General features: G+C 54.5%; 1 protein-coding gene and 1 long non-coding RNA gene across 5 annotated transcripts; one reads left to right on the top strand and one right to left on the bottom strand.

Annotated features, from left to right (window-relative positions):
- The first annotated feature begins 217 nt into the window (after positions 1-217).
- On the top strand, positions 218-6,339 carry LOC141582202 (uncharacterized). The gene is made up of 4 exons (XR_012515009.1): positions 218-721; positions 3,536-3,735; positions 5,612-5,722; positions 6,063-6,339. It is a non-coding gene; the product is annotated as an uncharacterized LOC141582202 (long non-coding RNA).
- Positions 6,340-6,953: 614 nt separating this feature from the next.
- Positions 6,954-23,958, bottom strand: DENND4B (DENN domain containing 4B). 4 transcript variants are annotated; one of them, XM_039460022.2, is made up of 28 exons: positions 23,552-23,958; positions 21,343-21,682; positions 19,870-20,122; positions 19,551-19,620; positions 19,182-19,351; positions 18,864-19,108; positions 18,387-18,453; positions 18,246-18,304; positions 17,920-18,064; positions 17,451-17,626; positions 17,178-17,278; positions 16,440-16,655; positions 15,487-15,632; positions 14,644-14,783; positions 14,418-14,544; positions 13,468-13,674; positions 12,985-13,113; positions 11,662-11,896; positions 11,235-11,402; positions 10,583-10,971; positions 10,321-10,443; positions 9,985-10,154; positions 9,767-9,902; positions 9,330-9,566; positions 8,392-8,509; positions 8,137-8,302; positions 7,984-8,048; positions 6,954-7,887 (listed from the first exon to the last, which is right to left on the bottom strand). In XM_039460022.2, exons 2-28 carry the CDS (start codon positions 21,657-21,659, stop codon positions 7,742-7,744), a joined length of 4,521 nt encoding a protein of 1,506 aa, XP_039315956.2. In that variant the 5' UTR covers positions 21,660-21,682; positions 23,552-23,958; the 3' UTR covers positions 6,954-7,741. The 4 variants fall into 4 exon arrangements, with proteins under 4 accessions (XP_039315956.2, XP_010327934.3, XP_074245875.1 ...); XM_010329632.3 differs by lacking the exon at positions 23,552-23,958 and adding an exon at positions 22,431-23,521; XM_074389774.1 differs by lacking the exon at positions 23,552-23,958 and having other exon boundaries at positions 11,662-11,733; positions 11,764-11,896; positions 21,343-23,520.
- Positions 23,959-24,214: the final 256 nt, after the last annotated feature.

Raw genomic sequence — 24,214 nt, 5'->3', positions numbered from 1 at the left:
AACCCAATCAAAAACGGAGGAGGGGGGATGGTCTAGCGGGGGCGCGTTAATGGGTACCTCGGCCAGTCCCAGACACATCCGGGTCTTCGACAGCCCATTAAGTGTCGGGGGTCAAAAAATCGCTTCAGGCTGCAACTTTACCTTAGAGACGTTTTAGTCCCCAGGCAGCCGCCGTACCCTAGGCTCTCCAAACCGGGATTCCCCTTTGGCCAGCTCTCATTCTTTCAATTCTAAAGATGGAGACTGGCGAACGGCGCTGGGGTCTGCGGTGGGCGGTGTTTCGTCGCGACAGAATCTAGGAATTTCACGATGGAACTAGCTTTAGACGCTTGGGCCTTGTCGTCTTTTTGGGGTGTGGCCTGTCTCCGTCTGCCAAAAGCTTTGAGCTTCCTGGTGTTCATCGTACCTCCGCTTGGTCCTGTCGTGACTAAACCACGACAGCGCGGGGGGGAAAAAAAAAAAAAAAAGGCAGCTAGCCAAGTGACTGAGGAATGACGGTGTGCACAGCGCTCGCAGCTCCTTCTCTTGGGAACTGCTGGTCTGGTTAGGTTCTCAGCGAGGGAACAGTCTCCCACCCCGCCCGATTCCACCGGATCAGCTCAAGTTGGGCCAGCTCCTCTTGCTGGCCTCCCTGCTTCCCCCGCGCAGTTAGGCCCGCCTGAGCTCGGCGTTTCTGGAGCACCTGAGGATAGGGACCGAGTAACAGAGTCCAGGTGTTGAGGTTAGAATAGTAGCTAACGTTTTCGGAAAGAGATTGTGTCAGGCTCTGTGCTAAGAACTTTACATGAAGTATGTATTCCTCATGACTATGAGGTAGATACTGTTACCCCTGGTTTACAGATGAGGACAATCAGGATCAAAAATTTTGTCCAAAGTTACATGTCAAGTGGTGGAGCTGAAATTTGAACCCTGGTAGATGAGGAAACGAAGGCTCCAAGAGGTTAGGTAACCAGCCAAAGGTCAGACAGCTAGTGACTGAGCAGGGGTTTTAATCCAGAAACAACTGGTTCCACAGGCGTTTTGCTGTTTTGAGACGGAGTCTCACTCTGTCGCCCAGGCTGGAGTGCATGCAGTGGTACAATCTCAGTTCACTGCAAACTCTGCCTTCCAGGTTCAAACTATCCTCCTGACTCAGCCTTCCGAGTAGCCGGGACTGCAGGTGCACACCATCATGCTCGGCTAATTTTTGTCTTTTTAGTTGAGACGGGGTTTCGCCGTGTTAGCCAGGCTGGTCTCAAGCTCCTGACCCGGTGATGCGCCTGCCTCAGCCTTCCAGAGTGCTAGGATTACAGGCGTGAGCCACCACGCCGGCCTCCACAGGCATTTGAACATGTTTTTCAAATTATTTAAAAGTCATACTATGCATTGGAAATGAAATTATAATGGAGGACATGGTAACATAAAGCCGTAGGTAGATCCTACACCAACACGCATGCCCCTATTGTTTTTCTATTTGTTTCTTTCTTTTTGACACAGTCTGGCTCTGTCACCCAAGCTGGAGTGCAGTGGCGTAATCCCAGCTCCCTGCAATCTCCACCACCCAGGCTCAAGCCATCCTTCCACCTCTGCCTCCCACCTAGCTGGCATAACAGGTGTGTGTGACCACGCCTGGCTAATATTTGTATTTTTAGTAAAGACAGTTTCGCTGTTGTCCAAGCTGGTCTCGAGCTCCTGGCCTCAAATGATCCACCGGCCTTGGCCTCCCAAAGTGTCAGGATTACAGGCATGAGCCACTGTGTCCCCGGCCCTCCCCCCCAACACACACACACACACACACTCTTTTTTTTTTTTTTTTTTTTTTTTTTTTTTTTTTTTTTTTTAGTTAGAGGTGAAGTCTTGCTGTGTTACCCAGGCTGATCTGAAACTCCTGGGCTCAGGATGTCCTCCTGCTTCAGCCTCCCAAATAGCTGGGACTACAGGCATACATCACTGCAAGCAGTAGTCAACCCTTTTTTTTTTTTTTTTTTTTTTTAATGAAACTGAGTCTCACTCTGATGCCAGGCTGAAGTGCGGTGGCGTGATCTTGGCTCACTGCAACCTCCTACTCCGTGGTTCAAGCAATTCTCCTGTCTCAGCCTCCCAAGTAGCTGGGATTACAGGCATACACCACCACACCTGGCTAATTTTTGTATTTTTATGGAGACAGGGTTTCTACTAAATCCCATATTTTCAGTAGAGACGGGGTTTTCTTTTGTATTTTTAGTAGAGACATCATGTTGGCCAGGATGGTCTTGATATCCTGACCTCAAGATCTGCCCGCCTTGGCCTCCTAAAGTGCTGGGATTACAAGAGTGAGCCACTTCGCCTGGCTTTTTTTTTTTTTTTTTTTTTAGATGGAATCTCCCTCTGTCTCCCAGGCTGGAGTGTAGTGATATAATCTCGGCTCACTACAACCTCCACCTCCCAGGTTCAAGCAATTCTTCTGCCTCAGCCTCCAGCGTAGCTGGGATTACAGGCACCTGCCACCACCCCTAGCTAAGTTTTGTATTTTTAGTAGAGATGGGGTTTCACCATGTTGGTGGTCTTGAACTCCTGACCTCATGATCCACCCACCTTGGCCTCCTAAAGTGCTGGATTTACAGAAGTGAGCCACCGCGCCTGACCTAATTATTATTTTAAATGGATTAAAACTTGTTTTTATGCTAGTATAGTGTCCAGGTAAAGAATATGGTCTCAAAAAAAAAAAGAATATGGTCTCTAGAGTCAGACTGCCTGAGTTTGGATCTTGGCTCTCCCTCTAAACCATTGCGTGATTTGGCTGAAAGTTACTTCCCTCTATTTATCATCTAGCTTCCCCATCTATAAAATGGGATAAGAGTACCTAGCTCACAGGTAATTGTGAGAATTATAAAATAATACCTTCGAAATGCTCAGGGCACTGCCAAGAATATATAGTTAAAGTGCTCAACATGTTAACTATTTTGAGAACTTTTCCTTGCTTTTTCAACAATTTCACTCTCTTACTTCTTTTTTTTTTTTTTTTTTTTGAGACGGAGTTTCGCTCTTATTACCCAGGCTGGAGTGCAATGGCGCGATCTCGGCTCACCGCAACCTCCGCCTCCTGGGCTCAGGCAATTCTCCTGCCTCAGCCTCCTGAGTAGCTGGGATTACAGGCACGTGCCACCATGCCCAGCTAATTTTTTTGTATTTTTAGTAGAGACGGGGTTTCACCATGTTGACCAGGATGGTCTCCACCTCTCGACCTTGTGATCCACCCGCCTCGGCCTCCCAAAGTGCTGGGATTACAGGCTTGAGCCACCGCGCCCGGCCACTCTCTTACTTCTAAATTTAGCTTCTGTTGGTATTCTACCCATGGTACCTGTCTTATACTGCACTGAAAAGTATTTCTCTTCTAACTGCAATATTTTAATGCTTTCAGAGTCTTTTCAGTCGTTGAACACACGTGATAGAGCACCTATTAGGTTATTAGGCACTCATCCATGTGCTTGGGATATAGCAGGGAATTAGACAAAGTCATTGCCCTTATTGAGGGTACATTCATCTTTCCCTAACCTACTTCTTTGTCTATTATCAGTCCAATGCATTGTTTGCTGTCTGAAATACCATCCTTCAAGGACTTTGAGGAGATAGAAAAAACATGGTGGTGGAATATACCAGACCCAGGACGATAATAATAAGGCCCAAGAAAATACTTTTCAACAAGACCAAAATTAGGCCATGGAGGGGGACTTTCAGTCTGGAGTGATTGCGCTCTAAGGAAGATGAGTACATGAGGTAAGTACTGTGGTAGACATGACCTGTGCTCTATGCAGGCTCTACCTATTTGTTCCCTTTTTGAAGCTGTGGATTATATAGTTAATCTTTAAATGACTTGCAGATGAAGAAAAACTGATAAATAAAATAAATTGTAGGACATCATAACATTATTAAATGGCAGACAAGATTTTCCTCAATTTTTAAAAAACGTTGTAGAGACAGATGAAGTTTCATCATGTAGCCCAGGGTAGTCTTGAATTCCTGAAGTCAAGCCATCTACCTGCTTCAGCCTCCCCAAGTGCTGGTATTACAGGCCTGAGTCTCCACACTCAGCCAAGTTTTTTTTTTGAGTTGGAGTTTCCTTCTGTTGCCCCAGCTGGAGTGTAGTGGTGTGTCCTCAGCTCACTGCAACCTCCACCAACCAGGTTCAATTATATCTCATGCCTCAGCCTCCTGAGTAGCTGTTATTACAGGTGCTGCTCCCAGATCCCACAATGCCCAGTGAATTTTTTGTGTTTTTAGTGAAGATGGGGTTTCACCATATTGGCCAGGCTGGTCTTGAACTCCTGGCCTCAAGTAGTCCACCCGCCTTGGCCTCCCAAAGTCCTGAAATTACAGGCATGAGCCACCACACCCAGCCCCAGCCAAAATTTTTTTTTTTTTTTTTTTTTTTTTTTTTGACATAGAGTCTTGCTCTGGTTGCCCAGGATTAAGGGCAATGGCGCAATCTCCACTCACTGCTACCTCTGCCTCCCAGGTTCAAATTATTCTCCTGCCTCAGCCTCCCAAGTAGCTGGGATTACAGGCATATGCCACCATGCCCGACTAATTTTGTATTTTTAGTAGAGACGGGGTTTATCCATGTTTCTCCATGTTAGTCAGGCTGGTCTCCAACTCCTGACCTCAGGTGATCTGCCCACTTCAGCTTCCCAAAGTGCTGGGATTACAATAGTGAGCCACCACACCTGGCCATCCCAGCCAAATTTTTTATATTTAAGCCTATACACTCTAAAGCAGGCGTCCCCAAACTACGGCCCGCGGGCCGCATGCGGCCCCCTGAGGCCATTTATCCAGCCCCCGCCGCACTTCAGGAAAGGGGTACCTCTTTCATTGGTGGTCAGTGAGAGGAGCACAGTATGTGGTGGCCCTCCAATGGTCTGAGGGACAGTGAACTGGCCCCCTGTGTGAAAAGTTTGGGGATGCCTGCTCTAAAGCCTGGGAGGAGAAATTGAACCAGGTAACTTGGGCATATCTTTCCTCTCATACAGTTCCCTAGACCATGGAACAGACAGCTGTGTCAGATTCATGTTGAGTACTTTGCTATTAAAATTCCCAGATTTTTTTTTTTTTTTTTCTGGGACAATGTCTCTGTCAGCCAGGCTAAAGTGCAGTGGCATGATCTTGGCTCACTGCAACCTCCATCTCCTAGGTTCAAGCAAGCCTTAGCCTCCCAAGTAGCTAGGATTATAGGCATGAACCACCATGCCCAGCTAATATTTGTATTTTTAGGAGAGACGGGGTTTTGCCATATCAGCCAGGCTGGTCTCAAACTCCTGGGCTGAAATGATCCACCTGCCTTGGCCTCCCAAAGTGTTGGGATTACAGGGGTGAACCACTGTGCCCAGCCTGGATAGTCTTGTGATTAAAGAATTCTGTAGTTCTCCCATCTGAATGCAAGTCTCTAGAAAGAGACCCAGAAGTGAGACACGTAAGCTGGGAGACAAAGTTGATTATTGTTACTGTTTGTGAACAAAATGGTCCTCTAGATCAGTGAGACTGCTCCATTAGAGTAGGGACTGAGCTCTGAAATTGTCTCTCTAGTTCAGTGCAGTGCTGAGCACACTACACTCAACAGAAACTTGATTTTAAAATGATTTTTTTTTTTTTGAGACAGAGTTTCGCTCTTTTTGCCCAGGCTGGAGTGCAATGGCATGATCTTAGCTCACCACAACCTCCAGTTCAAGCAATTCTCCTGCCTCAGCCTCCAGAGTAGCTGGAATTACAGGTGTGTGCTACCGTGCTCGACTAACTTTGTATTTTCTGAAGAGACGGGGTTTCTCCATGTTGGTCAGGCTGGTCTCAAACTCCCGACCTCAAATGATCTGCTTGCCTAGGCCTTCTAAAATGGTGGGATACAGGTGTGAACCACCATGCCCAGCCTTAAAATGATTTTAAAAGGGGAGGTCCTCCCTTGGAAAGGTCTTTGAGGGATGAAGCAGGGAGAGGTTTATCCTGGGGACTGGGGTCTGATGAGAAACGGGGTGGCATGAGAGTTTCCCTCTGAAGAAAGCATCTCCTGGTAGACAAATGGCATTCCCTAAGCCCCTTGGTTCTCTTCTGTGCAGCTCCTCAAAGACACTGGAAAAGCATCCTAACATGCTCTAGACAGAACAGGAAAGGGTCCTTGGGCTTGAAAGAATCAGCATCCAGAAGTAGTACCTCACTCTTGATCCAGTGATCTCCGCCCCCGAGAAATGTGCTCTCCTAAATTATGTCCTCCATTCATACACTTGCTCTCCTTCCCCAAGGCATTTGTTTTGTTGGCTAATTCCCTTTGGTAATTGGTTTGCCACTCTGTTAGGAGTTGTTTCCTGTGTTTATTTCATTATGCAGTAAAAAAAAGAGAGAAAGCTCTTGAGTGGACCAAAGGGATAAGGAAAATGGTGCATGTTTTCCTGATGTCTACATGCACCAAGTGCCTTAATCTTTGCCCCTATCTTCCTGGTGCTGTTGCCAGGCTGAGACCCTGGTTGGAGGAATAGAGCCTGCAGCTAGAGCAACTAAGGCAGCCTAGGATGACTGCCAGGGCCCCCAGGATGCCTGAGGGCTGCCAGCACCAACTACTGGGGAGAGGATTGTTATTCCTGCCGAGGTGCTGGAGAAGGTTGGTGGGGGGAAGGTGGAAGAGAGGAAATAAGGCAGAGATGAGCTCAGGGCCCCCAGAGAATGGAGCCTTTGTGTGGGGTACGGATGAGGGACAAGGGGGTGATTGTGTGGGAGGGCCGGAAGTGCCACACAGACTGGCACCACCATAGTCAGCACCAACTAAGCACCAGATTCACCCTTCTGCCCCGAGAACTCCCTGTGCCCCAAGGGGCCAGTCCCAGACATGGTCAGGGGAAGCAGGGTATGCCTGAAGACTATAAAGGATGGGAAGCTGGAAAGGCAGACATATAGCCAAGGGAAAATGAGAGGTATCCCCCATTACCTAGACCCAGGGAACAGGAGGCCAAAAGAAAAAGACAGAAGCAGCTTTTACTATATTTACATCCAACAAAACTTCGCAGGGCGATCCTTATTGCACAGGTCAGGGCCTGGGTGGGTGAGGCATTCCCCAAGGTGGGGCGAGCAAGAAATTAGGACTGGAGGGGGCACCAGTTCTTCCTAAGGGGAGCTTGAGACTCCTCTAGCTCCCAATACCTGACTTTGAAACTACAAACCACCAGACCGTGGTGCCCTATTTCCCTTCTCTTTCTCACTCTCCACAAGAACCTCATAAGCAAGGGGGCTGTGGCTCCAAAATAAATAACTTAAAATAAAATACAAACACTCAGGTAGAAAGGCATGGAGAGCCTTGGGCTCCTTCAGCAATGCCAGGGAAGAGGGACCATTATTGGTGGAGAATGAGCTCCCTACCTCCCATTCAGGGCAAAGGCTCAGTAGCTCTGCATCTTTCCAGTTGTTTTTTAAAACAAAAACTTTTAAAATGACCAGGGCAATGCAGATCTGTGGGCACCCTGGAGGGGAGTTCCTGGTATAGGACAAGGGAAGAACAGAGCTGTACCAACACCCCCAGATCTCCCCCAACATCAGCACGAACAAACTGGGTAGGTTGGAGATGGGGGAATCAGGACTTTTGGTAACAGTGGGTCCCTCTTCCTGCTGTCCCCGATTGGAGTCTTTGACTGGGCATGCTTCCCAGCCTATTCCCAACTCCATGAAGGGAACAGGGAAGCAGGTTAACTCTAGAATGCCTTCTCCCTCATTTCCCCACCCCAGGCTGGAGAGGGAGGATTAAGGGTCTCTAGCATTCTGGAGGTGCTCCAAAACATTTTCGGCAGTCAATGGCCTTGGGAGTGGGCATCTGTGCCCGCCGCTGCCTCAGTTCCTCCTTGCCCATGCTGCTGGCCAGCTTGTTAAAGGCGGACTTGTACTTCTTATCGAAGGCCACTAGGGAAGAAGGCGGAAGTCAATACATTAGGACCCCAGCCTCCCAGACCTGGCCCCAGATCCCTAAATTCCTCAGCCCCTTGCCTGCTCTCTCACCTATGTCCACATGGTCCTTGCCCAGAGCAGCCATTGTCAGGAATAAGATCTCACGGTAGATTCCCCTGTGGTGGAGGCAGAAGTATATGAACAAGGTAAAAGGGGTGCAGAGCCCGGGACAGGCCAGGGACCACCCAGATGGTAGCATCATACCTCTGCAGGTGCAGGCCAGTGGGTGGGGGCCCTAGAGTTTCCAGCAGGAGCCCCACAGCCTTGTGCACTTCATTGAGTCCAACATGGCGCAGCACCGACTCCAACAATGCCAAACTAAGGGATGCAGGTACTGGGCCTGGCCATACCACCCGCTGGGGGATCTGGCCTGGATGAAAGGAAAGAAAGCCACCAGGATCACTGAGCCCTCTGGGTATAGGACCCACCCTCCCAACCCAGGCCAAATACCAGACTCACTGTGGACCCTCCAGAGCACATAGAGAGGTGGGCAGCTATTGGGATCAGGGGTCAGTACATCCCACAGCAGCCGTACCTGAACAGAGGCTGGATCAGGGGTTAGCCAAGGAGATGGGGCCTGGGGGAACCAAGATAGGGGAGACAGTTAGGCTCAAGGAATGGGAGGCAGAGGATAAGAAATGGACAGGTGGTACCAAAGAGACAGTGGGACACTACAAGACACAGCCAAAGAGAAGAGGGAAAGGAATTCTCATTCCCTCAAGAATGTAAGCTTTTTTTTTTTTTTTTTGAGATGGAGTTTTGCTCTTGTTACCCAGGCTGGAGTGCAATGGTGCAATCTCGGCTCACTGCAACCTCCGCCTCCCGGGTTCAGGCAATTCTCCTGCCTCAGCCTCCCGAGTAGCTGGGATTACAGGCACGCGCCACCATGCCCAGCTAATTTTTTGTATTTTTAGTAGAGACGGGGTTTCACCATGTTGACCAGGATGGTCTCGATCTCTTGACCTCGTGATCCACCCGCCTCGGCCTCCCAAAGTGCTGGGATTACAGGCGTGAGCCGCCGCGCCCGGCGAATGTAAGCTCTTGAGAGCAAGGACTGTTCTGTAATCTGCTACATAACTAGTACTTAAAACTGCCTGGAACATAAAAAGCACTCAATACTGGTGGAACGAACAGACAATATGAATGAATCATTTTTTAGGTACCAGGCTCTGCACAAGGTTGTCTTTACACCCGCCCAGTGAGATAGATGCTTATGCCATTTTACAGATGACAAAATTGAGGCTCAGAGTGGTAAAGTGAAAGGGCCAGAATTCAAACCAGGTGCAACAGACTCCACAGCCCATGCTCTTTCTACAGTGCCAAGGACACAGCGGACAAACAGCTGAGAGATGAGGAGGGAGGCACTTAGGAAACAGGGGCCACATGGGGGCACCGACCTGGGGGTGTGAAGGCCCATCACAGGAGGCCAGCACCAGGCCTGGTAGAATACTGGGCAGGCGTAGCCGTTGGAAATACCACAGAAGGTTCCAGAAGATGATAGGGTGGGCAGAGGGCAGCTCAGGCAATGCCAGCACCTCACTGCCCTCATTCTCTACCAGTGACTCCAGCTCCTTACGCAGCACCAGGGGGCTCAGGTATGCCCATGCCTCACTCTCAACCCGCCGGGAGGCTCCCTATCAGGCACAAAGGGGGAGGGCAGTAGAGGGAATGTACATCCTCAGAGCCTTGCCTGTCACTGAGCCACCACATCCAATAGCTTCTGGGATGCCCCTTGCCCTTAAGGGAAAGAGATGTGCCCATCTCTCCCTGGCACTCCACAGGCCCCATACAGGGCAACAATCCCATTCCTCATGCCCCTTGGCCCAGCCCTTACCCCCATGTGCCCGTTGCAGAGCTGGGGCTCATCCAGAGCAAGGCAGAGCCTGCGGTCACTGAGCACAGGGCCAGGACCCCCAGGGACAGGAGCATCTCTGCTGCCACTGGCACCAGCAGGCTTGGGGCTGGGAACCCTGCAGGGGGACAGCAGCAGGGGTCAGCTCTTGGACCTTCACCTCCCTACCCCACCCACAGCACTTGCCCTGCCTTGGGTACCTGGGGCGGGAATCAAGGGTCTGGACACTGAGCAGGGGCACAAAGGGGCAGGCGCAGAAGGGGCAGGTTGTGTTGAGGTTAGAGTCATCAGGTGCCCAGCCAGCCATGATTTCCTCATCGTACACCAGCGAATCACAGGCGCGGCACAGGGAGCAGCTGGACAGCAGAATCTGTGGGCAGGGAGAGCCCGGAAGTAGGCCCTGTCTGGCCGCCATCACTCTGAAGCCCATGCCCCTGCCCCAGACCTTCCCACCTCCTTCCCATCTCCTGCCTTTGACAGGGTGACTGTGTGCTATGTGTGTTCAAGCACATCTGTGTGGGAGGGGTTACCCTTACTTCCAGGGAAGGTGACTGGCAGGATCCAGGGGTGTCACTGAGGCGCTCTGAGGAACGGCGAAGACTCAGGTTGCTGAGGGAAGATTCTGAGAGGTCCCACTCACTGCCCAGAGAGGCCGAACTCTGCCATGGCATGAGAAACCATGGTCAGCCAACCCCATGCTCTTCTACCCAAGAGCCCCGTTTTTGGACATTCTTCCAGTTTGTAGCCCTCCCCAAGCCTGCTAACGCTAAGGTGTCTGGACCCTCCTTCGCTGGCTACCTCAGAGGCAGTGGATCCAGGACGCTCCCGGGGGCGCAGAAGGCTGTCCATGGGGCTGCGGCGGGCTGGGGGAGGCAGGTCAGGAGGCAGCTCAGGTTGGGGAATGCGGGAGGTGGGGGAGTGGCGGGAAGGAGTAAGCAGCTGTTGGAGGCGGGCACCCAGCCCTCGCCGGGGGGTGCCTGCTTCATCCTGTCGCCCGCCAGCCTTGGGTCCCCGCCCACTTAGCCCTTCCAGGGCCTCAGTGGACTGGGCACTCAGGGCTGAGCCGGAGCCACCTGGGCTGCCTCCAGGGACTGGCTCTTCCCCCGTCAGGCTCAGGTCTGAGAGACTTCCATCATGCCAGGGCACAGGTGATCCCCGGGGTTCCAGGACCCCCAAGGCCTCTATCACTGCAGCACAGAAAAGAATGAGGAAAGATGGAGCCCAGCCTGTCCACCAGCTTCCCCTTTCCTGAGTAAACACAATTCCTGGCTGCACAAACTCTGGTGCCACCACCCCCACCATGATGACATTCTGGGCAAGATTCCCTCAGAGTCTACAGCACCCACCACAGAGGGCTGCCCTTCACTCTGTCTCTGGTCTTCCCTGCCTCACTAGCAGGTGGTTAGAAAAGCTGACTAGGGGAGTAGGGGAGCCAGACAAGGGCACTCACTGTGGGCCACACCAGCCTCCACAGTGGGCTGTGCCCCTCGGGCACTGCCCAGGCTACCACTCTTCACCAGGCGCCCAGGGGGTGAGGCCGGGTCTCTCAGACTTCGCCCAGCCCAAGTAGTCTGGCGATGAAGGGTGCGAGTAGGGGAAGGGCGCTCCAGATAGGGCTCTGTGAAAGACGAGAAGGGGTTTAGAGGCGGCCAGCTAGGAACCGAGTCCCCTGTTCCAAAATAGAGCTCCTTAGATGGACCTGGGTTTGCAGGGTTCCTCCCAGGCAAAACTATATCCATTTTGTTGCCAGCCACATGTAATTTATCAATCCCCAGAAACCGAATGCCAACCATTAGACCAGCCCCAGCTCTCCATGCCTTTCCCTGTCTGAGCCCAGCTACTCCATCCCCAAGCCCGTCTCACCAGGCCCTACCCACCGGCCTGGGAGCTGCCTGCGTCTTGATGTGCTGACACCTGCTGCTGCTGCTGCTGCTGCTGCTGCTGCTGCTGCTGCTGCTGCTGCTGCTGCTCCTGCTGCTCCTGCTCCTGCTGCTGTCGCCGTTCTCTCAAGGGCTGGCGGAACTGAGCAGCCCCCAGGACAACATTCCGGAGCTTGGCCCAGCGCAGGCGCCCACCTGGTGTGCCAGATGGCCACTTGCTTTCCAGCACGGCCTACCAAACACAGTGCCCATCAGGATGGCCCACTCCCACACCCTGACCCTGCTTCATACCCACTCCCTGTCCTGGAGCCCCAGGGACCACCTTCCCTTGCAGACATCCTGCCTAGGACTGTCCTGCCAATGGCTCAGCCAGGAACAAGAGCCCAGAAGAGAGAATAGGCAGCAGCTGCCTCCCAAGGGGCCTAGAAGAAGCCAGTGGCAATGGAGAAAATGTGTATCCAGACCCTGCTGCTTACAAATATAAACTATATGGCTCTGAAGAAATCATTTCATTTATTTGGTTATTAGTTTCCTCATCTAAAAAAGAGTTTAGTATCATGGCTAAAGGCCTGAATTCAGGAGATATGGATATACCTCTGCCCATATTCTTTTTTTTTCCCGAGATGGAATTTCACTCTTGTCATCCAGGCCAGAGTGCAGTGCAGTAGTGAGATCTCAGCTCACTGCAACCTCTGCCTCCCGGGTGCAAGTAATTCTCCTGCCTCAGCTCCTGTGTAGCTGGGACTATAGGCGCCCACCACCATGCCCAGCTAATTTTTGTATTTTTGGCAGAGACAGGGTTTCACCATTTTGGCCAGGCTGGTCTCGAACTCCTGACCTCAGGTGATCTGCCTGCCTTGGCCTCCCGAAGTGTTGGGATGATAGGTGTGAGCCACCTCGCCCAGCCCTGTGCCCATATTCTAAGTCCTTAACTTCTTTGCTGTGGGACCTTGGACAAGTTACTAACTCTCTGCAGCCTCATCTCCTCATCTGTAAGATGGGGATAACAATCATCCCACCTCATAGGGCTATTGTGAAGATAAGATGATGTGAAATGTGTGATGCCTATGGGCCAGTGCCTGGCTTAGCGGCTAACACTATTAGCTGCAGACAGGGCTGTCATTAGCGGGAATCAAAGTAGCCTCCTCTGAGAAACTGTAGGTGCTAAGGCACCATAGGAATGCACTGTGGATGACAGTGGCTCCAGGACCTAGGCAAACGGTACCAGCCCAATCTCCAAGGAGCGAGGGAAGCAGCAGCATCCTCCCCTCACACACCCAGGCACAGCTGCCATCCCACCCCTCACCCCAAAGTAGGTACCTTATTGTAGTATCCATAGGTGATGGTGTTGGGCACAATGCCTGCTTGCCGCATCTCCAGCATGACCCGCACAGACAGCACAGGCTGCCCGTAGTGTGAGCAGAGCTGCATCAGCACCCGGTAACACACCTGGGCCAGGAGAGGGACAGGACAACGGGAGACTCACTCCCAACCTAAACCAGAGTCTCAGCAAGCACCCTCTTCCACCCTCCCCAGTTCTCACAGACATCACTGGCTACTGGCAGGTCCTGGGGCTGCCTCAGAGCCACCCACCCTTTCTGCTGACCCTGCCACTCAACAGTCTCCACTGCTATACCCTGAACATGCTTATTCGCTCGATGAATGTTTACAGATAACCTGCCCAGCTCTGGGGCTCTACAACTTCTTTCCTTAGTCTCCACCACGTTTCCCTCTCACAGCCCCCTCCAGCTGCACATGGCTCAGCTGGGCCTGGGTGTGGGCGTGGCCACACAGATTGCCTACCTCGTCAGGGAGCACCACCTTGCCGCTCTCCATCTGGCGCAGCACATGATAGGCCGTGTGCAGGGCCTGTACCCGGGAGGGCGCCGACCGCACATAGGCGGGCAGACACAGGAACCACAGCCCATAGCAGTGCCCCAGCAGGCACCGGGCCCATAGCTCAGGCACAGCTGCTGACTTCTGCGCCATCCGCTGTGCAACCTTCATCTCCTGGGTAGGATAGGGGACACATCAGGGTGAGTACAATGCCAGGTCATTTTTATTATTTATTTACTTATTTATTAAGACAGGGTCTTTCTCTGTCACCCAGGCTGGAGTGCAGTGGCGCCATCTCAGCTCACTGAAGACTCAACCTCCTGGGCTCAAGTGATTCTCCCACCTCAGCCTCCCAAGTAGCTGGGATTACAGGCACGCACCACCACACCTGGCTAATTGTTTTGCACTCTTTGTAGAGACAGGGTTTTGCCATGTTGCCAGGCTGCTCACAGATTCCTGGGCTCAAGTGATCTGCCCATCTCAGCCTCTCAAAATGCTGGGAGTAATGGCATGAGCCACCAGGACAGACCTTAAAATGGTGTGGGGAGAAGTAGCACCTGTGAGGAAGTCTGTGCCCTAAGGAGGAGGAAGGATGCTGTATTCCACAGACTGCAGCCCTGCCTGGAGCCTCGTGCAGAGAGGCTCGCCCTGGAGCACGGGCAGGTGCTGTAGAAGACATGGCCAGCCCCTGGATTCCCACAGTGCTCAGAAGACGAAGGCGATGACGATGATGATATGACAGTGATAATGGCAACTAATGTTTATACAGGGTTGGTTATGTGCTAAGCACATTTAAACTCCTAACACCCTCATGGGGTAAGTACTATTATTATCCCCATTTTATAGATGAGGAAACTGAAGCAGCAGCAGCCCTCAGCTTGATCCAGGCCCCTCAGTGCGGTCCACCCACTGCTTACCTGTTTGGTACGGCGAGGAGCAGGACTGCTGGGGGCACTACGGGAAGGGCCCGGCACAGGCAGGGCCCCGGGCTGCTCCTGAAGAGACTCAAACAGCTCAGCCCGTAGCTCTGGGAACCCATCGTAGCTGGAGGGCAGAGAGAAGCAACATCAGGGCAAGCAGCACGGGGCCAAGCAAGTTGGACTGGACCAGCCTATGGTCCACGTGAGGGAACAAAAGACTCACCAGTACTGGGGAGTGGAATCACTGCCTTCTGGTACGGGAGGCTCCTCGGGAGGTGTGATAAAGACAGTGAGCTCACTTCCTGACAGCTCCTCTAGCTCCACTAAGGGTGTTGGCTCAGGCTTCTCCTGCTCTGGGTGGACCTGGAGAAGGATTATAAGAGAGCGGGTGTTGAGACGGTGGGCATGGAGCAGAGCCAGGGTGTCCAGATGATGGCATCTCTCAGGAGAGCTCATCCACAGGGAAGGAGACACAGCCTGGGAAGATGAAGAGTCAGGAATGGGAGGGTAGTAAGTCACGTGTATGGACCCAGCTGTGGAGACAGGTTGTGCACTATATAACTCCAGAAGTGCCATCCAAGTTACAGTTCAGATGTAGAGTTGTGTTTAAAATGGCCCTGGGGCCAGACGCAGTGGCTGACGCCTGTAATCTCAGCACTTTGGGAGGCTGAGGCGAGTGGATCACTTAAGACCTGGAGTTCGAGACCAGCTTGGCCAATGTGTCAAGTAGAAACCTGTTTCTACTAAAAATACAAAAATTAGCTGGGCGTGTTGGCACGAACCTATAATACCAGCTACTGGGGAGACTGAGGCAGGACAATCACTTGAACCAGGGAGTTGGAGGTTGCAGTGAGCTGAGATTATGCCACTGCGCTCCAGTCTGGGAGACAGCAAAACGCTATCTCAAAAAAAAAAAAAAATTAAAATTAAAAAGTTAAATAAATAAAATAAAATGGTCCTGGGGTCTATAGCCTGAACATGCCCAATCCTGTCTAAAATGGCCTGGGGGCAAGAGAGACCGTGAGAGGGAGAGCAGAGGCCAGCGAGTACACAGAAGGGATGATACCTTGTCAACACAAGAGTCAAAGAATTCGAGGGCAGCATGGCGAGCAGAGCCGAAAGAGCACTCCTCGATGAACTGTGAGAACATCTGTGTGTGCAGCAGCTGAGAGTAGAGTTTGTGGCTGGAGCGTTCCCGGGATTTGAGGAAGCCTGAGGGGGATGGGAATGGGGCAGAGGAGGGAGGTGACGAGGGCTCCCCACCACAGCCATAGCTTTTTAAAATCTCTTCTTGGCTGCCTGCCCACTCAGGCCCAAGGCCATCATCTCTTGGACCCTCTGGCACAACTACCCTTATACCAAGCTGACCAGCTCAGCACGCCCAGCATGATGGTCCTAGGGAATCCCTCCCTTTGTGTGCCTGTGCCCACTGCCTCAGGCTGGGGCAACTCCAAGGGCAGGGTCCCTGCACAGAGCTTTGCCCATGGGAGCTGCCCACCACAGGCATTACTATGTCTACCCCAAGGCCGGGACTCCAAAGGGCAGGACCACAGTTGGTTCGTTTTTGTAACCTACTTTCCCACAAGAGTGAATGTCTCAAAGCAGGTGTCCATAAAAACATTTGTTGGCTGGGTGCGGTAGCTCACACCTGTAATCCCAGCACCTTGGGAGGCCAAAGTGGGTGGATTATGGGGTCAGGAGACTGAGATCATCCTGGCCAACACAGTGAAGCCCTGTCTCTACTAAAAATACAAAAATTAGCTGGGTGTGGTGGTGGGTGCCTATAATCTCAGCTACTTGGGAGGCTGAGAATTGCTGAACCAGGGAGTCAGAGATTGCAGTGAGCCGAGATGGTGCCACTACATTCCAGCCTGGCAACAGAGTGAGACTCTCCCCGCCCCACCCAATAAAAAAAAACAGTGGCGTGGCTGCCAGTCCCCTCTTCCTTTCTGACAGAGCCCACCCCTTGCCACCTCCTTCCATGATACCAACTCCCAGCAGAAGACAGGCCCTCTATACCCTGCAGGAAGAAAAGGTTGTCAACATCACGAGCTCCCTCGGACGGGGCCTGGGTGAGTGGGCGCAGGAAGACTCGGTAGCCCTTGAGCAGGCAGGCCATGAAGCGGAGGAAGGCTCCTTGGACTTCGCGCTCTAGCCGGGCCCGGCGGCCACACACCGCCTCATAGTCTGTCAGTAGGAACTCCAGGGACGCCTCCTCCTCAGGTCCAGTGTATGCTGGGGGCCAGTGCAGCCTGAGAGTCAGGGCTGGCTCCCGTACTTTTAGCCTCAGCTCTGCCCTCACAGCCTCCATCCCCACCTCCAGCCTCCGACAGACCTTGCACCAGTAGCAATGAAAACATCACCTTCAGCTACAGGTTCAAGCTCGACGTTTCCCACATGTTCAGGAATACTGTCCGCCCCTCCTCCTAGCTTCAGTTGGAATTGTAACCTCCCTCATTTCCATGAAATGTAATCTTTTTTTCCCCCCCTTTTTAAAAAAATTTTTTTTTTCTTCTTAAAGATGGGGTTTCACCATGTTGGTCAGGCTGGTCTTGAACTCCCGACCTCAGGTGATCTGCCCGCCTTGGCCTCCAAAGTGCTTGGATTACAGGCGTGAGCCACCATGCGTGGCCACGAAATGCAATCCTAACTCTGCTCACTTCCTCAAGAAATGCCGAGCTCCTCACAGACCTCCGCAAACTGGAGGTTTGAGGCCAAGGACAGTTCCCAGCCTCCCTCCCCACCCAGGCTTCTCACTCTGGTCCAGCTGCTGGTACAGGTTTGTCAGTGTGGCCAGCAGAACCTTGTAGGGTCTGCGGGGTAGGGTCCGAGGGGAGAGGAGCTTCTTTTCCTCTGTCCTGTGAGAGAAGCATAAGGGGATGAAGGGACAAGGCTCTGGGGAAGGGTGACGGGGCTCCTTGCCAGCCTCCCCCGCTTTGTGCCTGAAGCTCCTTTTGAGCCCGTAGCACTCCACACCAGCCCATTCCTGCCCACCACCCGGCAGGCCCCAAATGAGACCCAGCCTCTTACTGGAAGAGTGTGTTGGTATCAAGGTCGACACAGATGACATCAGCAGGAGGGTCATGCAGATCAAAGTAGCTGGAGTGGATACCCACAATGAATGGCACGGGGGCACTCAGCACATCAGCCAGCACCAGCGGGCACAGAGGAATGTAGGGGCACTGCCAGTGCAGTGGGAAGATCATCTGAAGCACCAGGCAGTGAGAACCAGTGAGCAGGGGGTTGAGGCAGCAGTTGGGGGCACAGGAGAGAGAGGGCATTGGCCTTGGTGAGTTGGTGCCTGCTGAGAGAGGCTGTTTAAAGTAGGCTCTAGAGAAGAGCCCCTGATGGAAGCTATGCATCCCTGCAGGCTGTACCCAGGGAAAGGGGCTGAGGATCATCCCTAAGGAAGGAAAAGGGAAGAATCCAGGGGCAGGGATAGGGGCACCAGAAAGAACCACAGTTCTGGGGAAGGTGGGCCAGGCAGGGCGGCACTCACCGAGACGAGGGCCTCACAGACGCTGGTGAGCAGGTCTGGCCGCAGCGAGTGGACCAGCAGCTTGTGCTCTGTGAGCACAGCCAGCAGCAGTGTGATAGCCAGCTCAGGGCCCAGGCTCTGCAGCAGCTGCAGGAAGCTGGCACCACTGCAGGCAATGCCAAGGTGGGGAAACGGTCACCAGGAGACCCTGGAGACCTTCCCCAGATGCCAGGCACAGCTACCACCTGGACCGAGCCTGCATCAACCTCAATAGCCACACCCACCTGCCCGGCACCTACCCTGTCCTCGGTCATTAACGCTCCCCTTTCCACAACCTGAGCACATACCTGAGGGGCAGGGGTGAGGATACCGGCTGACAGAGGAGCAGGTTGTCATAGGGAGACATCTGGGAGGGAAGAAGACACGGCTCAGGGTAATGATGCCAACCCCGCTCCTTCCCTCAGCCCAGCCCCAGCCGTAGCTCTCACCTGCACTAGGATGCGGGGTCTCTGTGGGGAAGGGAAGGGGACGTTGTGAATGAAGTGGGAGATGTGCCTGGGGGACAGAAACACAGGTCAGAGCACACTCCCCAGTCCAGCCCTGTCCTACCTCCACCTCTTCTCAGCATTTCCACCTGCTCTCAAGAACCTTATTCCTTCCTGAACCCCACTTTGAGACCTGTGTCAGCCAACGGAGCCTCCATTAGGCATATAATTTGTGCAGATCAGAAAAGAGATCCTCCCTGGCAGGACCTAACTAGAAAGTTGAGACTGGATTTCAGGCCCTGCTCCCCTCGTCAGCCCATGGCATTTTTGCAGTGGACGAGCTATACAACCATGTACCGCAGCCCTGTCCCTTACCCCGGGCCCAGCCCTCCCCTCACCCACATCTGAATCTCTCCCATCTCTCCTGGCCCCCTTATTCCTTCCTAACCCTTTCCCGATAGTAGAGGAGGCCACGCTCACGCTTCCAAGGGCAGGCGGTGGGGGCCTGAGACGGAGTAGCGGTAAAGGAAGGTAAGGAAGGCGCGGAAGGCAGGGAAGGCAGGCCAGCGGGACAGTACAGCGATGGCGCGTCGGCTTCGCACAGCTCTGCCCCCCAGTGCCCGGCCCCGCTCCACGGCGCTCAGCAGGCCCAGTGCCCGTGCCTGCCGCTCTGACAGCCTGGCCCTCGGGAACGCCTCGTAGAACTGCAGGGCGGCACCATACACCTGGCAGGGGGCAGAGGGGTGGTCAGGCAGGCCCTGCATAGCCCAGACCCCTTGCCACATTCCACACACCCACCTTATCACCAGCTGCACCCGTGAGCACAAAGGTGGAGAAGACGGGCACGGGGTACTTGGTCTGGGCAGGCCAGCACTCGATAGTGGCCCCCATGGGCAGGCAGAAGACGGGCACTGACTCGGGCAGCGGGAACGCCTCATTGTCCTCCTCCGGGTAGCGGCCCAGCAGCTCTGCACCCCCAGCAGAGTTGGGGGTACCCAAGAGGAGCAGGGTCCATCAGACTCCGAGGGAAAGAAACCAGGGGATCCCAGAGAAGGCCCAACTGGCCAAGGGGAAGTCAATTCCGAGGACACTTAAGGTGCCTGCCAAGAAGCACCAGGGCAAAGGGATGTAGGGTCACAGGACTGGAGGGATGAAGGGGTCACTCACCTGCCTCGTACACCAGCGTGTTGGCCTTCGCCAGGCCCACCTTATAGCACAGGTACACTGCTGGGCCCCACTACCCCAGAAATGGCAAGAGACAAGCAGATACACAGCTAAAGGTTTCTGGGGGCCATTTTCTCTCTACCATACCTAAATGTTCTTTTGTCTTTAAAGCTCCCATTAATCCCAGTGCCCCAAGACCAGAGTTACCCCTCTGGACCCACCCCTGTGGTCACGGCCTTCGCCCTGGGATGCCCTTGTTCCCAGTGTCCACATCCACCCTTACACCAAGAGGGTCCAGGTATGAGCTCTTGGTCCCACTCACCATGCCAGGGTTGAGGTTGCGGGGCAGCCGGCAGTAAGTATGAGGAGTGCCCTCGCCCTTACTGGGCAGCACCAGGCAGAGGTCAGTGATGCCTAGGGCATGCAGCCCTGCCCCCTCTGCTGCCCGCCGGTAAGTGAGGTAGGTGCGGGGGTGCCCGGGACCTGGAGGGGCCAGGTTTGCTGAGTGGCTGTAGGGTGTCGTGTCAAGCACTTGGAAGCCGGGCTTGGGACGTTCCTTCCCCTCATACAACACCCTTAGCACAGAGAGCAGAGAGCGATGTTGGGAGGTCAGGGTAGAGAACAAGGACCCAATCCTGCCAGATCTGCCTATCTAGCCCCCTAAACCTGCCTTACACCCACACACAGCCTTATCAAACTCTAACACCAGGGCCCACCTCTTCTTGCTGGACTCTGTCCTTCAGAATCCTGTGCCTTCTCTTATGCCTTTGGCCTTATTTCGTGGTAACAACCCTGCATGCCTTCTATGGCTCTCATTAATAAACACTAAGAATCAGCTGGGCACGGTGGTTCATGCCTGTAATCCCAGCACTTGGGGAGGCTGAGGCGGGTGGATCACGAGGTCAAGAGATTGAGACCATCCTGGTCAACATGGTGAAACCCCGTCTCTACTAAAAATACAAAAAAGTAGGCCGGGCTCGGTGGCTCAAGCCTGTAATCCCAGCACTTTGGGAGGCCGAGGCGGGTGGATCACGAGGTCAAGAGATCGAGACCATCCTGGTCAACATGGTGAAACCCCGTCTCTACTAAAAATACAAAAAATTAGCTGGGCATGGTGGCGGGTGCCTGTAATCCCAGCTACTCAGGAGGCTGAGGCAGGAGAATTGCCTGAACCCAGGAGGCGTAGGTTGCAGTGAGCCGAGATCGCGCATTGCACTCCAGCCTGGGTAACAAGAGTGAAACTCCGTCTCAAAAAAAAAAAAAAAAAAAAAAAAATTAGCTGGGCATGGTGGCGCATGCCTGTAATCCCAGCTACTCAGGAGGCTGAGGCAGGAGAATTGCCTGAACCCTGGAGGCGGAGGTTGCGGTGAGCCGAGATCGAACCATTGCACTCCAGCCTGGGTAACAAGAGCGAAACTCCGTCTCAAAAAAAAAAAAAAAGGAATACAAGCTATCACTGACTGACTCTGTGCTAAGTCTGTCACATGGGTTATCTCATTTAATCTTGACCATCCTATGAGGATGAATTATTTTCCCCAATTGACAGATGAGGAAAACAGGCCCAGAGGGGCTCAAAAACCTGCCTAAGCTCTCAGAGCTAGCAAGGAGCAGCACTAGCACATGAATTCGAATCTGTGAGGACTAAGTACATACAACTTCAGTCCTTCCTACCCAGCCTCTTACCTACCCAGCTCCCATCTCCACTGCCCTTCCCTGTTCCATAGTCCTACCTCTCCCTATCTCACTGGAGTCCCTCCCAGCCTCCCTTGGTGCCAGAACGGGTAGGGGCACACACCCCAGCTCGACGAGAGGGGGCTTGTCACGACCCCTGCGGTAGCAGATGACGGGTTGAGTTCCACCCAGAAGCCCAGCACTGAGTTCCAAGGGGTGGCCCCCGGCGGAAGCCTGGATGCACGTGTAGCCCTGGGGCACCTCCTCGCCCAGTGCCCTAGCGATGACTGCCACATCTGTGATGGGCTCAGCTGGCCGGGGAGAGCGCAGGGGCCCACTGGGTTCAGGAACCCACGTTTCCTCAGGGATGGGTGCTCCGTTCCCTGCAAGCCCAGCTACCACGAAGTAATCCACCAGCCGGGGGGGCCGCTCCTCCGCCATGGCCCCCCCCTCACTCACTGCATCTAGAATGGTCAAGTGGGAGAAAGATGAAGCAAGGAAGGCTGGGGATTCCATGGCAACCAGGGTGCCCTCTTGCTCCCCTCCTCTTCCTAGTCCTTCCAAAGAAAGGCAGGATAAGGGGTTGGCCAATCCTGAACTCTCCCGCCTGTGACATCACCAGGCTCTCACTGCCCACCACAGCTTCTTAAAGAGACCAGGTCCCTCCGGCCTAACGGTCCTGGCATTCTCCTCAAAGAACCTCAACTCACCACACACAGCTAACCTGGGCTATGACATCACATTGTCCATGTGTCCCTTTTAAAGGCTAACCAGTTATCACAGAGATCACAATGTGGTCCGTAATAGCCTTCCATGACATCATTCGTGCTGGTCATGACATCATACCAACCTGACAGTCTTTTTAAGGGTTTCTGACCTCCCTACTCTAGTCTTGACACCATAAGAACCTTGTGATCCTGCCGGTGTTCTTAAAGAGCCCACTCCGAGGTTTCTAAGGGGACCCCACAGGTTTCTGAGAAAGCCCACAGAGCCAAAGTTTCAGTCTTTTCAGAGAACCCAAGTGTCCTTTCTCCTAGCTTACTCCACCAATCTGGCCCAAAAAACCAGCGTTCTCACACCTCCAGGATCCTTAGGTAGCTCATTAGATCCAAAGTGGCTGTAAGAGACAAGTCCCAGCCATCCCACACCCTCCACCACGGAGCCGAGAGATAGAAACAGGCCCACAACAGTCTACAACCATCTAGTTCTCACCTGCCTCCATGGCCCAACCCGGGGGAGTAGGAGCCCCAAGGGTCCTGAGGCGCCCCAGGGTGCAGAAGCTGGAAAAGAGCCTGGTGGGTAGCTTGCAGCAGGGGCCCGGAGGCGTGGGGGGTGCTTCAGAGGGGAAGGGAGGTTACTTCCTGAAACAGTGGAGGGGAAGCTGCAGCTCAGAGGAAGTCAGCCTGTGGGTGTGTGAGGTGGCAGTGGCAGTGGCAGTGGTGGGGTTACCATTGAAGGTGTCAGCGCACCATCATGCCAAATTGGAACCTCAGACTATAGGACCCTGAGCAAGGCAGAGGAGGCTCAGAACGGTTCCAGGATGTGCAGTCCTATTAACCCCCCACTGTTCCCCAGAGAACAGGGCATAAGGAATCTCGTGGGGCCAGACGGGCTCTCTTCTTCACCTGGCCTCTGGACACACACATACACACACACCAACCTCAGCTAAATTTAGACTCCATTTCTGGGAGGTGAAGCCAGGAGTCAGCGTCAGCCTCTTGATTTAACTCTGGGGCACAGACCTGTCCCTCATCCACTGCGGGCGAATGGGAGACCTATGCCCAAAGCAGCGGGCTGAGGCCATTAGATGGGACCTTCTAAGGGGCAAGTGGGTGGCACACATCGCAGGACCTGCGCACCAGGGCCTCCCCTCACCAAGCCAGGGAAGAGTCCTGCAGAAAGCAGCCCTTTCTCCTTGGGGAAGGCAGTCGGCACAGGGCCCACTGCGGGTCCCCACGCCCGCGTGCCGGGTGACGGGAAGTTCGGGTTGGGGCAGAGGGCGCGCCGAGGGGGAGGAGGCTGCGGAAGGAGCAGGAGGGCAGAGAAGCAGGCGCGCCGGCGGCCGAGGACGTGACGGCAGCAGCGCCGGCCGCCGCGTGACCCGAGCAGGAGGGAGGGCTGCTCCGGCTCCGGCACCCGGGGGAGCAGGAGGGGTGCAGGAGGCCGGGCACGGCGAGCTAACTCCGGGCGGTGCCCTCCCCTCCACTTTCACTTCCCCAGGAGAGAGGAACCGGAACCAGATGTGCAGCGCTGGACAGCAGCTGGGGGCCATTCCCCGCCCGCGCTCCCTCCCGCCGGTCCCCGCCTGCCGCCCCGCCCGGTCCAGCCCCTACCTGCCTGCCCCGCGCTTCCCGGCCGGCCGGCCCGCTGGCGGGTGGCTCGGAGGGCGAGCTGGCGGGCCGGCGGGCGGCGGGGCTACCCGGCCCCGGACATGGCGCACCCGACTTGGGCGCCGCTCCCGCCCGGGCTGTGAGTGAAGGAAGAAGAGGCGGCCGAGGACAGCAGGGCGCGGGGCGCCGTGGAGGGAGATCCGGGCGGTCCCCACGTCCCCGCCGCGCTGCGCCACGCGGGGACTGTGCTGCCGTGCTGCTCGCTCGGGCGGCTCGGTCGTCCCAGCTCCCGCGGCGCCGGGGACCTAGCGCTCCTCGGCGCGCCCCGCTTTCTCTACTCCCCCCACCCCCGCTCCGGGCCGCGGGCGCCGCCGCTACCCTCACCCCCCCCACTCGGCCGGCGGCCGTGACCCTGGCAAGCGTCTGCCCAGCGCCCAGCCGCCTGCAGCCCGACCCCTGGCGGCTGGGAGGGCCCCCTGCACCCAGGTAGCTTCCCACCATCCAGCCTGTGCCGCGGGACACTGACCCCAGGCGACCCTGAGGTCCGCGGTACGCTCCCTTCCTGCCTGGGTCCTGCAGTTAGATGTGGCATGCATGATATGGGCGAAGGTGAAGCCCCAAAGGCGTAGGGTACGGGGGGACCCAGGTGGCTCTCCCGACTTCCAG

Source organism: Saimiri boliviensis, chromosome 19 (assembly GCF_048565385.1).
Source record: "Saimiri boliviensis isolate mSaiBol1 chromosome 19, mSaiBol1.pri, whole genome shotgun sequence".
In the NCBI taxonomy this organism is placed as follows: Eukaryota; Metazoa; Chordata; class Mammalia; order Primates; family Cebidae; genus Saimiri; species Saimiri boliviensis.
This window is presented reverse-complemented; position numbering and strand designations above follow the sequence as displayed.